This window comes from Echinops telfairi, unplaced genomic scaffold (assembly GCF_000313985.2).
Source record: "Echinops telfairi isolate 266 unplaced genomic scaffold, ASM31398v2 ScPeMD7_1;HRSCAF=3_0, whole genome shotgun sequence".
Classification (NCBI taxonomy): Eukaryota; Metazoa; Chordata; class Mammalia; order Afrosoricida; family Tenrecidae; genus Echinops; species Echinops telfairi.
In genome coordinates this window covers 610,412-625,025 of record NW_022103896.1, presented here as the reverse complement: position 1 = coordinate 625,025, position 14,614 = coordinate 610,412, and the positions used below count along the sequence as shown (strand labels likewise).

The following is a 14,614-nucleotide window of genomic DNA, read 5'->3' as shown; positions in this document are numbered from 1 at the left end:
CTGCTCGCCGGCCTGCGACCCTCGCGCTACGGAGCCACGGCCTGCAGTCCGCCGCAAGCCGGGGCACCGTGCGGGATGCTCGCCGCCACGCTGCCCTCAGGCCTGGACTTCGTGTGCCTGCAGGAGGTGTTCGACCTGCGCGCGGCGAGCCACCTCTTGCGCCACCTGGTGCCCAACATGGGCCCGGTGTTGTACGATGTGGGCGCGCTCGGCCTATGGCCTGGGCCGCATCTCAAGCTGCTGGGCAGCGGGCTGCTACTGGCCTCACGTTACCCGCTGCTGAGCGCAGCCTTCCGCTTCTTCCCCAACGGGCACCGTGAGGACGCGCTGGCCTCCAAAGGGCTGCTCTCGGCACAGGTACAGGACCCCTGGGCTGCGGCGCACGGGCCCGGGGAAGTGGTGGGCATGGAGTCAGATGGCCGTGGTGTTGCAGGCGCAGCTGGGCATCCTGGACGGCCGCCGGGTCGTGGGTTTCCTGCATTGCACGCACTTGCAGGCATCCGTTGGTGAGCTGCCCCGCCCCCCGAATGACCCGCTGCTCCGGAGGCCCCGCCCCTTGGTTCGCCAATCATGGCGCTGCAAATCCCGAGGCGTGCCCGCCCGCCCGGGTGGGTCTCTGGCCCGGGACCCTGGGAGAGGAGTCCAGGATGCCGACCCGAACCCCAAGCTGAGCCCTCGCTCCTCGCAGAAGATGGTCCCGTGCGCTGCGAACAGCTGGCGCTGCTACTGGACTGGGTGGAGCAGTTCGAGGCTGAGAACCGCCTGGAGGACGAAGCTGTAGCCTTCAGCGTGCTCATGGGAGATCTGAACTTTGACAACTGCTCACGAGGTCCAGGAAGGCTAGGGGCGGGGCTGAGGACGGGACTTGGGGCGGGGCCATAAGCCTTCAGACCAGAGCGACCCCTCTCTCTGCAGCGGACTCCCAGGAGCAACAGCACCAGCTTTTCAGCCGCTTCCAAGACCCCTGCCGGCTGGGCGCGCAACAGGATCAGCCTTGGGCCCTGGGTACGGGTGCTGCCTGGGAGGGCGGCGGGCCTGGGGAAGGCCAGGCTCCCTGATGCCACCCTTCCCCTGCGGCCCCCAGGGACACTGCTAAGCACCCCACAGCTCCACCACTCTGAGGCCAGCTCCCCAGAGATGCTGCGCAGGTGAGCGGTGGACCTACAGCCAGGTACCTTGGGGGGATGCACCCGGCCTTTGTTAACACCGCTCCCTCCCAGGGCCCTGGAACAGGAGGAGGGGCGCCGCCTGTACCTGGCCGGTTGCCCCAGCGTCAGCTACTCCAAGTCTTGGCGGGGCCGGCGCCTGGACTACATCCTGTACTGTGGAATACCCAGGACCCTACTGATCCCGGTGAGTGTCCTAGCTGGGGGACAGGCCCAAGGCGGTCGTGGGGCGGCCCCTCAACCTAACTCTCACCCCCAGGAGGTGGAACAGGTGACCTTCAGTACCGCCCTTGCAGGGCTCACGGACCACCTGGCCGTGAGTCTACAGCTCCGAGTGTCTGCACCCTCATAACCCAGACAGACGACATGCGTGCGGAAGCAAGGACTGACGCTCGCCTGGAGGCCACCGTGCCCAGCATGGGTGATTCCAAGATCTTTATTAGGGGTCACACGGCCTCCTGGGCACGGCGGTACTCATACACACTGCCCCGCTCTGGGAAAGCTGGAGCCTGTGAAGATGACCCTGGGGGTGGGGCAGGGTCCTCGGGGTCTCCGTAGCCACCCCCGCCGGGCGTGTGGAGGCAGAATACGTCCTGAGAAGCAGAGGGGCATCTCAGCTCAGGGGCTAGGGCGCTCCACACAAACCTCCCTCCCCTGCCCTCCAGCCTGGGTCACGGTCTGGGACGCTGTGCCCTTTCCCTTGGAAGCCAAATTAAACTGGGCTTTTTCGACTCAGTGCGTCCTCTGTGGCGTGGGGCCCCCAAGCTGGAGTCCTTACCCCTGGGTACACGGCCACCGATGTCTTTCCACCCAGGTTCACCGTGCGGCCGTCCTTACGGATCAGCAGGTTGAGGCCCCGGGCTCCTGGCTCACCCCCTGCAGGGAGGGGCAGGTGTGGGGTGGCAGGGAGACTTCGAGGGGTGGGGGGTGGGGGTGCCTGGAGGGCTGGCGCTGCGCTCCTCACCTACCTTGGAGGCCATAGGGCCGGAAGGCACGGCGCTCCGTCAGGACGGAAAGCAGCGCCTCCTCGCGAAAGAGCAGCTCGCGGACCACACCATCGCCACCCCGGAAACGGCCGCGGCCTCCGGAGCCAGGCCTCAGCTCGAAGCGGCGCAGGATCACCGGGTACCTGTGCCGGCCACAGGGGCTGAGCATGACCCAGGAGGGAGATGGGGAAGGACCTTATCCCCTGCCCCGCCCACTCACCGGCTCTCCAGGATCTCGGGATCAGTGATGCGAGTGTTGGTCATGTGGCTGTGCACGCCGCTGCGCCCATGCCAGCCAGGGCCCGCGCCCGCACCACCTGCTACCGTCTCATAGTAGCCCATGTGGTCATTGCCCAGCGTCACATTATTCATGCAACCCTAGCAGAGGCAAGCAGCGGAGGGCTGGCTGGTGGGCAGCTCCGCCCACATGGGCCCCGCCTCCAGGCTACAGCCCCGCCTCCTGGCGCTGCCCCACCCCACCCTGCCACACCTGCGACGCAGCACAGGCCCCAAAGGCCCCCAGGATGACATCCACCACACGCTGTGACGTGAGCACGTTGCCGCCAACCACAGCTGCCTCTGGGGACGGGTCCAAGATGGAGCCTCGTGGAATCACAACACGCACTGGTGCCAAGCAACCCTGGGGAGCACGGCTCTTAAGAGGGAGTGTGGGCCGCCCCTCTTCAAAATCAGACACACACACACACACACACACACACGGAGGTTGCTAGCCACACCCCTGCCCGGTGCATCCGCAGCCACGTGGTTCGCGCACCTGGTTGAGCGGGATGTCGCGGCCCACGAGACAGCGCAGGCAGTAGATGAGGGCAGACAGCGTGATGGCTCGTGGGGCGTTCAGATTGCCAAACACCTCGGAGCCCGTGCCGCTGAAGTCAAAGACAGCGCTACCCTGCGGGGAGGGGGATGTCAGGAGCCCGTAGCCACTGCAGCAGCCCCATGAGGGGGTCACCGAGGGCCTGACCTGACCCAGGTTGATCTGCACCCGTAGCCGGATGGGAGAGCCGTCATCCATGTGGTCCTCTGCAGACACCTCTAGAGGCAGGCCCCGCGCTTGCCTGGCCGTCCCGAAGGCCCGGAGCATGTCCCGCACAGCCAGCTCCGCGTTGGCCTGCCAGAGTGCCAAAGCCAGGTTCACCTCGGGGGCCAAGGAGTTCCCCCACAGTGCCCTTTGGTCCCCCAGGATATGGCCCATGGAGACCAGCATCCTTCCTCCCCCAGTGCTCCCACCCTGCCCTGGTGCAGCTGGGTGTGCCCCCCACCTGGATATGCGCCCTCTCTCCAGCCCACCTGGATGTGCGCCATGTAGGCCTGTACCACGTCCAGCCCATATTGCCCGATGAGCTCCCCCACCAGTTGGATGCCTTTCTGGTTGGCTGCCACCTGCGCACGGAGGTCCGACAGGTTGTCATGGAGGTTCCGGGTCCCACTGCAGCCAGAGATCTTGCCTGGTGCCCGCAGGGCTTCAGTCACCTCTGTGGGACAGGAAGTCACCATTAAGCCACCCTCAGACCATTTGGAACCCTGACCTATGGCCCTAAGCCCTCTCTCAGGACTGTGACCACATGTGACCCTTGAATGATTCATTGGTGCCCCTTACACACACACCCCAGCTTCATCCACACCCCAGCACCTTGGTGCCCAGCCATGGCCAGGAGCCCCACCTGGACCCGCAAGCAGTGGAGGACCCTGGGGGGTGGGGGGGTGGACTAGTCCTTCAGCAAGCCCCCACCCCACCTCCTCATTTTCCTGTTACCTGCCACCTGGACCCTCAGATCCGAGCCTCCTTTTAGCAAAGGATACTGGTGTGGTTGTCTCTACTGCCTTGCTTGCCCCCCACCCCACCTCAAGAAGCTTCCAGCCCCTCCCCACAAAGGCTATGGACACAGCCCTGGTCTATACTTAGGAAAGTCCTGTCCAGGCTTCCCTGGGTCCTGGGCAGACATATTCTCTGCTGAGCACTGGCATGTCTCCAGCCCATGTCCACATGAGGACAGAGCCCAGTCATGTCCTCACCCCTGACAGCCCACTCAGAGGGTCCCCCAGGCTGTTGGCCTACGGCTTCATCCAGCTCTGTATGTCCAGAGGCAGCCCCTCACCCCCAAAGTTTCCAGCTTCCCTGCAGGCAGCCCTGCGTCCCACCAGAGCCAAACCCCTCTTCCAGGCACCCAGCCCCTCCCCCAAAACCAAACTCACGCCAGTGAGTCAATGCCAATTCTTAGGGGCCCTACAGGGCATTGCGGGACTGGCCCCTCTGGATTTCTAAGGCTTCACAGGAGCAGAAGGCCTGCTCTTCCTCCTGACGAGGGCTGGTGGTTTTGAACTGCTGACCTTGCTGTTAGCAGGCCAACATGTAACCCACTGCGCCCCCAGGGCCCCTCCTCACCCCACCCCAAGTCCCATCAAATACAAGCTTTGGCTGCCATGCCAGCTGTCCCCCACCGTTGCCCTGTTCAAGTTTCTTAGCACTTTCCTGGGTAGCTACCACCTCCCTCAGACCCCCTACTCCCGTCCACATTGGAGGGCAGGGGGCGCTCGGAGCAAAGGAAGACCCCCCCACTCAGCCCACCCCACTTTAGCCCTTCATAGCCGCCCACTGCCCAAAGGTCAGCCCAGGAAAATTCTCTAGGAGCCCAAGGCCCTTCCCGCTCACCCTCCTCCTGGAAGACGCCCCCCTGTACGAGTTTGAAGGACAGGAAGGCAGCCCCCTCCTGTTGCAGGGTAGTGGAGTGAGGGGGCATGGAGCCTGGTGTGATGCCCCCGATGTCCGCATGGTGCCCACGACTGGCCACATAGAACACAGGCCTTGTCTGGCCCGGCCAGAACACCTGAGGGCAGAGTGTGGGGTCAGCTGTGGCGGTGGCCCCACCCCCCAGGGCGACCAGGTGGGCCCTCACCGGTGTAATGACTGTCAGGTCTGGCAGGTGGCTGCCCCCCGCCATGGGGTGGTTGCTCAGGAGCACGTCACCAGGGTGGAGGTCTGGCCCCAACTGCTGGATCTGAAACCAGACGACCGGCTGGGACCAGAAAGGTGAGGCGGGAGGTGGGGGTGGCTGTGGGGAAGTGGGGCAGCAAGGCTGTGGACCTGGAACTGCACGGTCTCCTGCATGGCACCCAGGTGCACCGGGATGTGGGGGGCGTTAGAGACAAGCCCCCCGTCGGGCCCGAAGAGGGCACAGGAAAAGTCCAGGCGCTCCTTGATGTTGGTGGAGATGGCCGTGCGCTGCAGGATTCGGCCCATCTGCTCTGGGGACACAGAGAGACCAGGCCCTGGCCTGAGGAACAGACCCCAGCAGCTCTCCTGTCCCCCATGCAGGGCAGTGGGAGCTCCCCCCTACACAACACAGCACAGGCCCCCTGGGGATCCCAGGAAGCACTGGAGGTAGGACCTAGCTCAGCCCCAACCTTACCAGTCCTCAAGCCCTATGATAGCTCTGAGCCCCTGCTTCCTGCCCACAGTCAGCTGGACAGCCCCACAGGGCCTTACCAAAGTGAAGGTCTTATCCCTTGCCTGGAGCTTCCCAAGAGAACCTGGGCCCAAGGCACTGAAGTTGGCTGGGCTCTCCCCCAACCCCACCGCACCGGAAAGCTCCCCCAAGTCTACGTTTCTCACCTAGAGAGGGGTCGAAACACCCACCACTGTCAGGTGACCTAACAGGGCTGGTCAGAGAAGGCTGCTCCCTCAGGTTCCCGAGATTAATCTTTCTCCTGAGAAGGGTCTCAGGAGTGCAAGCCACTGACCTGGGTTTAGCAGCCCAAGTCTGAACCTAGCAAGGCTGCTGTCCGAGCAGGACCAAGGCCCTCCAGGGCTACACTGCCCACGCTCTTGCCAGGAACATGCTTGGTCACTCGAGCACCCGCTGCCAGCCCGCCATCATCTGGCCTGGGCCCACTCCCAGCCAACCCTCAGACTGCCCCGGCCTGCAGGAGGGTGACAAGCCCAGGGCCCATGGCTGCGGGAGAGGCGGCACTTACCCGCGATGCTCATGAACCGGTGTGAGAAAATGGACAACTGGATGGGGTCGAGACGGGCACCCACTGTGCTGGGGGCCTCTGCCCCCACAGAAATCCGGATGCCCCCCGTCTCTGTTACCTCCGCCTGGCAACCTGGCTCCACCAAGATGGTGCTGGGGACAGGGACAGGGAGGGCAGAAGGACTAGAAGGGCCAGACCAGGCCACCCCCAACCACGAGTCGCCCAGCCCCAGACCAAGGGACATGTGCCAAAGCCCAAAGCCCTGCAGGCACGACCCCGCAGCACCCCCAGCCAGCAGCTTTGGCCCCAGCCCACCCTCCTCAGTGTGACCTGGCCAGGCCTCAGCCCACCTGTTGCTGTCGATGATAAGGCAGGGCCCCTGGAGCTTATGCCCAAAGCCCAGCTCTCCCAACAGGTACACGGGGGTCTCTTGGTAGCCCCCCTCAAAGTAGCACTGGGTCATCTGCAGAGGGTATGGGGTCAGCGTGGCCCTTAAGTCCAGCAGCCTCCCTGGGGGCTCTCCCCATCCATACCAGGCCATCCTGGGGAGGACACCAACCTTGTCCACGCGGGGAGGTCCACTCTGGGCTTTGGGGGTGTCCTCGAGGTGAAGGCCGCTGCGGCCGGTGCCTCGCACCCGCACATCGTCCACCATCACTGGCCGCTCAGGGATGACAAAGCCAAACTCCCTCATGTACCTGTAGCCCACAGGCAGCCAGGTTGGCCAAGGCAGGTGGCCAGGGAGGTCAGGGCAGGCGGCCACGGCCCACAAACTTCCCAAGGGCTCCCCAGGACGTGGAGCCCAAGTACCTCTCCACGAAGCCAGCCCCGAAGTCGCCGGCACGGGGGGAGCGGGCAGTGGCTGGGTGTTGGTGAGCGGAGACCATCAGGGCGCAGTCGGTGCCCTGGTAGCGCAGGTGTAGAAAGCTCTCCGTGCTGATCTGGGACCTGCAGGCAGGGGCTGGGTGCTGTGCTCACCCAACCCAGGGTCCGCCTCCGCCCACCCGGAGAAGCAGCCACCGCAGGCCTCCCTGGGCAGGCAGGTGGGGAAGCTGACGGGCCCGCCACACTCACCTGGGGAAGCCCTGGGCCCGCAGGGCGTCCACACACTGCTCCTCCAAGCGGCTCAGCCTCTGGTCCAGCTGCACGAAGGTCTCAGGGCTGTAGAGCAGGGCGCAGGGCTCCTGGGCCTCGTGCACCACATCTGCCAGGGCCAGGCCGAGCGCCGACAGTAGCCCGCTGTGCCTGTGGGGACCGGGTCACTTTGGTGACGGGCAAGGTTGTAAGGCTGTCCCACCCCTGGACAGCACACCCAGCCGCACCTGTGGATGTGCACGGTGTCCATGCCCAGGGACCGGGCAATGGCACAAGCATGCTGCCCGCCTGCACCCCCAAAGCAGGCCAGCACGTGGGCTGAGGGGTCGTGGCCTCGCGCCTGTAAACCAGAGGGTGTCATTGGCCTTCGGTGACTCACACCCTGGGTGGCCTCCCAGCCCCGCACCCCCAGGGTAGTGTACCTGGGTGAGTGCACGGATGGGCCGGCACATGGCCTCGTTGGCCACACGCACGAAGCCCATGGCCACCTCCTCCAGGCTCAGTGGGGAGGCTGGGCAGGGTCCGTTTGCCAGGAAGTTGTTGACTTCAGAGGCCACAGCTTCCAGGGCCTTACGAGAGGCCTCGGGGGACAGTGGCTGGTCCTCTCCAGGCCCAAAGATGCAGGGGAATGAGGCGGGCAGCAGGCGACCCAGGACCAGGTTAGCATCCGTCAGTGTCAAAGGGCCCCCTGGAGATGGGCACGGGCTAGGCTTGGGCTGGAAGTGGGTAGGCAGCAGAGTAGGGACTGGGGGGTCTGCAGTGTGGGGAGGCTGGGGGACTCCAGCATGGGGAATCTGGGGTTCCGCAGTATGGGGAACCTGGGCATCTGCAGTGTTGGGGGGTCTTCAGCATAGGGAGCAGGGAGCAGCATAGTGTGGGGACTCTAGAGGGGGTCTGTAGTATGGGAGGCTGGGGGTCTGTAACAGAGGTTATCAACCTTCCTCATGCCACGACCCTTCAATACAGTTCCTCATGTGGTGGTGGCCCCCCCAACCATAAAATTATTTTCGTTGTTACTTCATCACTGTAATTTTGCTACTGTTTTGGGTGACCCCTGTGAAAGGGTCGTTCGACCCCCAAAGGGGTTGGGACCCACAGGTTGAGAACTAATGGTCTATAGTGTGAGGAGGCTGGGGTGTCTGCAGCATGGGGAGGCCGGGTCTGCAGGGTGGGAAGGCTGGAGCTCATGAAACAGGTACCGGTTCTTACCTTTCCGGTAGCAAGCAGGACCAGGGTGGGCTCCGGCAGACTCAGGCCCAACCGCAAAGAGGCCGGACCTTGGGGGAAAGGAAACGTGGGATTGGATGGGGCTAGGGCATGGGGGGCTTGGGGCCCCAGCCAGCTGGTGGGATGCTGACCTGAAGAAGAGGCGGGAGCCCCCACCAGCTGCCACTGTGTTGATGTCCAGCTGCGGGGCCTGGAGGGTGACACCGGCTGTACTGGCCTCAAAGACATGTTCAAATTCCCCTGCGTAGCGGCTCACGTCGGTGGACGTGCCTAGGGGCAAGGGGAGGGGTCACCGTGGCAGGTGCCCAGCCTGGCCCCTGAGCCTCCCTGGGTCACAGCCTGTGGCCCTCATACCTCCCATGTCAAAGCCAATGACCGGCTGGCTGCCTTCAGCCCGGTACGTGGTGGTGGAGTAACCAACCACACCCCCAGCAGGGCCCGAGAGCACGGCTCGGGAGCCACTGAAGGCGTCCATGGGTGCCAGCCCGCCATCTGAGCGCATGAACAGCACCTGCACATCCTGGAGGAGATGGGCAGGCGAGCAGTGAGGCTGGGCCAGGTGCAGGGGGAGTGCGGGGCCAGACCGGGCACAGGGAGGGTGGGCAGTGAGGAACAGACTGGGCACAGGGAAGCTAGGGAGGTAGGCAGTGAGGGGCCAGAGAGGGTGGGCAGTGAGGAACAAACCAGCTACAGGAAGGGTGGGCAGTGCGGGTCAAACCAGGCACAGGGAAGGTGGGCAGGCCTGACCTTGAGCTGGCCCTGGAAGCCCCGGCAGAAGCCCTGCACGTAGCGCCGGATGGCGGGCGTGAGGTAGGCATCAGCGCAGGCTGTGTGGCCCCGAGGCACGATGCGCACCATTGGCATGGCTTCCGAGGACAGCGACACTTGTGTGAAGCCCAGCTCTCGGGCCAGGGCGCCCACCTGCTCCTCATGCTGGGCCCACCTAGGAGGAGGAGCCCATGGCAACATGCCTGCACCCACCTGGTGGTCATGCCCCCGCCCCCCCGCCCCCCAGCCCACTGCCTACGCTCACGTGTACGAGTGCATGAGGACAACAGCCAGGCTGCGGATGCCGCGGGCCAGAAGCCCCTCCAGCTTCCCACGCAGGCTCCCGAGGTCCACGGGCTGCTGGACCTCCAACAGGTCCCCAGTGCGGCCTGCAGGAATCCCTCTGGTCAGAGGCGGGCCTGGTCTGCACGTACCCGCCTCCCCCCAGCCACCACGTTGTTGGGTGCCACACCTTTGACTGGCGTGCTGGCACCTGGATCGCAGTGGTACAGCACAACACGCTCATCCACCTCCACCACCTCCTCGTACAGCACTTCAGGCATGGGCACGGCCTGGGGGGGAGGGCAGAGCTGGCCAGGAGTGGTCCCTGGCAGGGTCCAGGTGGGCGGGGCAGTACAGGCAAGGGCGTGTCCCAACAGGTTCAGGACTCGGGAGCAGATGGGCTCCAAGGAGGCCCCACCCGTCAGCTGACTGAATGCCCTGCAGCCCCAGAAGCAGCTCCCTCCTAAACTGGGGAATGGGCATCGCACATCCAAGGTCCGTGACAGGAAGTAAAGTAGTAGGGGCAAGAACAGGAGGGCTCAGGGTGTGGAGGGTCCCTCTGAAGTGCTCTGCCCCTCAGCTGCTAGCCTTGGGCTGCACTGACCCTCCTTCCCAAGACTGCCCGCCCCAGGCAGCAGCCTGCCAGGGGGCACCAGCGCACCCCAGCTGCCCTGGTGTGGGGGACGCACCAGATCAAAGAGGTCCCCTCGGGCCTGGGTGCCGATGTGCAGCAGGTCTCGGAAGCCTCGTGTCACCAGGAGTCCCACACGCTCACCACGACGCTCCAGCAGTGCGTTGGTGGCCACAGTGGTGCCCATGCGGATGCTGGCGATGCGGCTGGTGTCCAGCGGCCGGTCCCGGGACAGCTGCACACCCCCCTCCTGGGGATGTCCTAGTCAGTGCCATCCTTCCCAGGCCTACCTGCAGCCCACCTCTACAGGTCCCACTGGCTCACCTGCTCCAGGATGCGGCGGATGCCCTCCGTGGGCGCGTCGGCATAGTTGGCAGGGTCCTCAGAGAGCAACTTCAGGACTCGTACGTGCCCACCTGGGCACTGGGCAAACACGTCGGTGAAGGTGCCCCCGCGGTCAATGGCGAAATGGAAGCGGCCCTCTGGGCTGCCCATGATGATGGGGCTGGCGTCTAGGAGCAGATCTTCCATGGGGAGCACTGGGCAGGGAGGAGGGTGGGCGGCGGACGGTCACCCACAGGTAGGAGGGGCCGACCTCCGAGCAGAGGCTCCGCCCCCAGGGCAGTCAGTCTGGGGAGGGCAGGAGTGCGGGGGGCGGGGCGGGGGGGAGTGCGGCCCGCGCTCTGAGGCCTGGAGGGGAGACCCCTGGGTTCAGACGCAGCTGGACAGGCCTGGGTGCAGCCGATGTCCCCACCACGGACTTCTCAGCGCCCCTGGGGAAAACCCTGCGCCGGCGCAGGCCTTCCCGAGGGGCGCGCCGCTGGGCTCTCTCCAGTACCTCCGGCTTGGACCTCGGGCGCTGGTAGCCTGCGCAGGCTAGAGAGAGGACGGGGAGGGGCCAGCAGGCAGGGCAGCCGCCGGGGGCAGCAGCCGGGACATTCCTTCCCATTGGGTAGAACTTCTTCCCCCCCGGGGGGCGGGACACGCAGGCGGCGGGGGCGGGGCCTAGGGAGCGGAGGCTTCGCGGGCCCGGGAGGGCGCCCTAGGGGGACGTCCCGAAGAGCCGCGGGTCCCCCCACCACCCCACAGAGCCCACCTGGCCTCCTCTCCGGATGGCTGACGGTCGCTCGCTGCGCGCCCTGCGCCGGGGAGAGACCTGGCCGGCGGAAGCGGGCCCGCCCCCCGCAGGACCGGTCCGGGCGCCCGCCCCCGCCTTGCGTCAGCCGGGCCTGCGGACCTGGGACCCACCCGCGCCCGCAGCGCGGTCCAAGGGCACCTTGACCAGTGCGTTAGGGCTTAAGTTCTGAGAAGGCTGAGGACGGCAGTGACAGCCCAAAATCCATTTGCAGAGCCCCCACACAGATTAAGCCCCCATCGAATTCTCGTGATCATTAACCAAGAGAGAATCTTGCCCTGTGGAGCGGACCTTGCAAAGTAGAGCAGCTGCACCCTGTCTCCTAGAGGCTAGCTAGGGGAGCCCTGACGGACAGCACTGGACGTCCCATAGACATGAGCCACGTCCTGCCGTGTTAACCTGACCGCCTCGGTCGCAAGGCCCTGGACCAACCCTGTAGGCCCTTCATGTGTGTCCAGCAGGATCCCACCTGTCACTGTGATGTATCCATCCGCCACCAGTCATGAATGTGACAGTTCCTTCCTCCAGTGCCTATTTCACTAGTGTCCCCACTGACTCCTGGGAGACCATTTTGGCCTCGTGCTAATGGACTCCTTCAACCAGATGATGTGCCTTTGCGTTGAATTTGTGTTTTAAGGCTTAACAAATGTTTTCTCTAAAGTATATTTCAGATTGGGGTCTCTTTTGTACCCAAAACACCCACTTGGGCCCAGGGATTATGCCGCTCCCTCCAATGGCTCCAGTCTGGCCTGCACCCGCCGCCCAAAAAAAGGCGGGCGGTGCGCCAGGGAACGCCAACTCCTGCGCACCAGCACATGAGCTGCAGCCACAGCCAGTGCCAACGCACCTACACACACCTTGCTGACCCAACTGAGAAGGGGCGGCACCACCCCACCCCCACCCTCTCAGGCTGCTGGTTCCCCAGGTGCCTGCTCTACTGTGGGGTTGGAGGGGGCGCAGAAAGAGGAGACTTAGGATCGAGTCCAGCAGGACCCTCATTCTCACACCCCATTGCAGCAGTTGGTGTCAACTACCTGCTGCCTGATGTCCCTCTCCTCTGCCTGCTCCACCTCTGAGCTAGCTCGCCACCCCACCCCAGCACCCATCCCATCATCCCCTCCCAAGATTCCTATGAGCCACCACCCCACCCCGTCACCACCTAAACTGTAGGAGTCCAGAACCCACCCTCCCCCTGCTTTGTGCCCAGCCTTGGCCATGGCCACACACACACGGGGGCCGTACTTGTCCTTTGCTTATTAGTCTATGGAAAGCAACTGCCCACGTTTTCCCCACGCCAAAGATTCCGCTTCTCACCAGCCCCATTCCACTGCCCCGGCTGGGATCAGGGCCCAGCCAGCCAGGGACGCCCGGCCGGCAGTGACTGGTCTGCAGAAAGGAAACCAAAGGTTCCACAGCACCTTTCTTGGATGTCCCGTTCATGCACATCTGCCAGTCAGAATAAGCAAGCCCAGGCTTGCCTGACTTCCTGGGTTCCCCCACTCCCAGGCTGATCTCTCCTCCTGGCCGCCCCGAAGCCCACCTGTGAGATCCCTAGACTTGCAGAATAAGAGCTCCTGGAAGCTTCCACTGGGTCTGCCTGGCTGGTGTAGAAAGAGCAGGGTGTGGTGAGGGCTGAGTCTGGGCTAAGGGAGACAGGAGGTGTCCCTGCAGGGGGTGCAGCCAGCGTGAGGGGCTGGGCCCTGGACCCAGGGGTCTTGGGCAGGTGGGCCTGTGTCAAGTCCTGGGCCAGGTGCAGGGATCCTGCTGAGCTTGGCTGGCCCTTCACCCGGTCAGCTAGAACCGGGGCTTGGACTGGTGGCCTTGAGCTTCAGTCTCCCCTCTGTGACACCACGGTGACTGGACTACTGTAAGTAGCTCGTGAGTAACCCACCCCAGTGCCTGGCCCAGGTTGCCGCAGGAAAGATGGAGATCCTATGGGTTCCCAGCAGTGCCAGCCCCTCCCCACTCCTCTGCAAGGCCCTCCACACTGCTCCCCAGACCTCTACAGTCAGCAGAGGGCCCGCCGCATCACTGGCAAGATGAGCCATCCAAAGGAAACCCAGCCCCCCAGGTTTGACCTGTGCACCTGTCACAGTTACCTGTTCTGAATGCCAGGCCCTCATGCCCCCAGGGTTTTACCCCAGCAGCCCCCCTCTGTTTTCACTCCACATGATGGCCCCCCTTACAAGCTCATCTTTAGAAGACCCTCCTGCAGCACCTCAGGGAGGCTGCTGCTTCAGAGAGCAGAGCAGTCCAATAGGGGGTCCACGCTCTTGTGGCCCCCCTTCACTGAGGCAAGCCCAGTCCTCTGGCCACCCTCAGCACTCTGCCCTGCTCCCCGTGCCCCTTTGGAATAGACTGGACTCCATGCCAGCCCTCCAGACCCTGAAGCCCTGTACAGGTTTCCTTCTCAGTCAGCACAGGCTGGCATGTCCCAGGGGGCTCTGCTCTCTAGCTACACTCTCCCTGATACAGCGGACATGACTCCTGAGTGCCCGTGTGCCCACTCATTTTTCACAGAGCCCTGCATAGCCAGCAGCTCTCCCCAGGCCAGGGGTCACCTGCCAGACTGTCCCAGGCAAAGCTCCTCCTAACGACGCTCAGACCAGAGCCCCCCAAGTCACCTTCACTTGCTTTCTTTCACATCCCACACCCAACCGGCCAGAACTGTTCAGCCTCCAGAAGAGGCCCCGAGTTGGAGGTCTGGGTGAGGGAGATGCACCCCGTGCTCACACACACACACACACACACACACACACACACACACACACGGGCCGCTCCGAATTGTGCTCCTCAAGGCTTCCCAGCGCAGTCGGGAAGCGCCCGCACCTCAGCCAAAGTTCCAGCCAGCTGCCGTATGGCCATCAACAAATGGAGTGGAAAGTTAAACGGACAAGGCGAAGGCCCCAATAGCCCATGCGACACGAAGACCAGGCTGGACGGACCCTGGCCAGCGTCACAGGTCTGTGGAGAAATAGGCATCAGGACAGTGTTGGGTGAAGGCAGTGCGGCAGGACAGGGACCCAGAAACAGGCCTGTGTGGACACAGCCACAGATCTCGGCAAAGGAGAAGAGACGGTCAGGGACGAAGGGGCTCTTTCCAACCAGTGGCACTGGAGAGCGGGCAGGTCTGCCCAGTTAGACAGTGTTGACGCCCTGCGCGAAGGTCAGCTCAGAGTCACAGACTGGATGTTAACGCACCAACTACAACGTGTGACGGTGACATGCAGGTGACCCTGGGTTTGGTGTGGCTTCTCAGGTGTGCACCCAAAGCACGGTCTACCCGTGAGAAATGGCCAGCCGCTGGGCTCCGCGAACACTGCCAACTGCT

The 14,614-nt window shown here is 64.1% G+C and overlaps 2 protein-coding genes across 3 annotated transcripts; one reads left to right on the top strand and one right to left on the bottom strand.

Moving 5' to 3' along the window:
* Positions 1 to 1,897, top strand: LOC101655076 (sphingomyelin phosphodiesterase 5; the record flags this gene model as incomplete). The annotated part of the gene is made up of 7 exons (XM_004697605.2): positions 1 to 357; positions 434 to 506; positions 689 to 829; positions 916 to 1,005; positions 1,085 to 1,148; positions 1,221 to 1,353; positions 1,426 to 1,897. Coding segments are annotated over 7 exons (951 nt in total), but the record flags the coding sequence as incomplete, so codon positions are not given.
* On the bottom strand, positions 1,587 to 11,005 carry OPLAH (5-oxoprolinase, ATP-hydrolysing). 2 transcript variants are annotated; one of them, XM_004697358.2, is made up of 26 exons: positions 10,473 to 11,005; positions 10,207 to 10,398; positions 9,708 to 9,807; positions 9,501 to 9,624; positions 9,215 to 9,410; positions 8,822 to 8,987; positions 8,599 to 8,737; positions 8,450 to 8,517; positions 7,663 to 7,928; positions 7,468 to 7,580; positions 7,220 to 7,390; positions 6,956 to 7,093; positions 6,705 to 6,843; positions 6,496 to 6,608; positions 6,146 to 6,297; positions 5,256 to 5,416; positions 5,068 to 5,169; positions 4,824 to 4,998; positions 3,461 to 3,645; positions 3,135 to 3,281; positions 2,928 to 3,062; positions 2,643 to 2,792; positions 2,373 to 2,530; positions 2,135 to 2,295; positions 1,945 to 2,042; positions 1,587 to 1,759 (listed from the first exon to the last, which is right to left on the bottom strand). In XM_004697358.2, exons 1-26 carry the CDS (start codon positions 10,677 to 10,679, stop codon positions 1,613 to 1,615), a joined length of 3,903 nt encoding a protein of 1,300 aa, XP_004697415.1. In that variant the 5' UTR covers positions 10,680 to 11,005; the 3' UTR covers positions 1,587 to 1,612. The 2 variants fall into 2 exon arrangements, with proteins under 2 accessions (XP_004697415.1, XP_045142154.1); XM_045286219.1 differs by having other exon boundaries at positions 3,156 to 3,281.
* Positions 11,006 to 14,614: the final 3,609 nt, after the last annotated feature.

Excerpts from the sequence above, each read along its gene's own strand:
- OPLAH (XM_004697358.2), bottom strand. The coding sequence starts at position 10,679 with ATGGAAGATCTGCTCCTAGACGCCAGCCCCATCATCATGGGCAGCCCA. Across the intron at positions 7,094-7,219 it reads CGGGCCCAGGGCTTCCCCAG|GTCCCAGATCAGCACGGAGA; the intron begins GTGAGTGTGGCG and ends CCCTGCCTGCAG. Across the intron at positions 2,531-2,642 it reads GGGCCTGTGCTGCGTCGCAG|GGTTGCATGAATAATGTGAC; the intron begins GTGTGGCAGGGT and ends TGCCTCTGCTAG.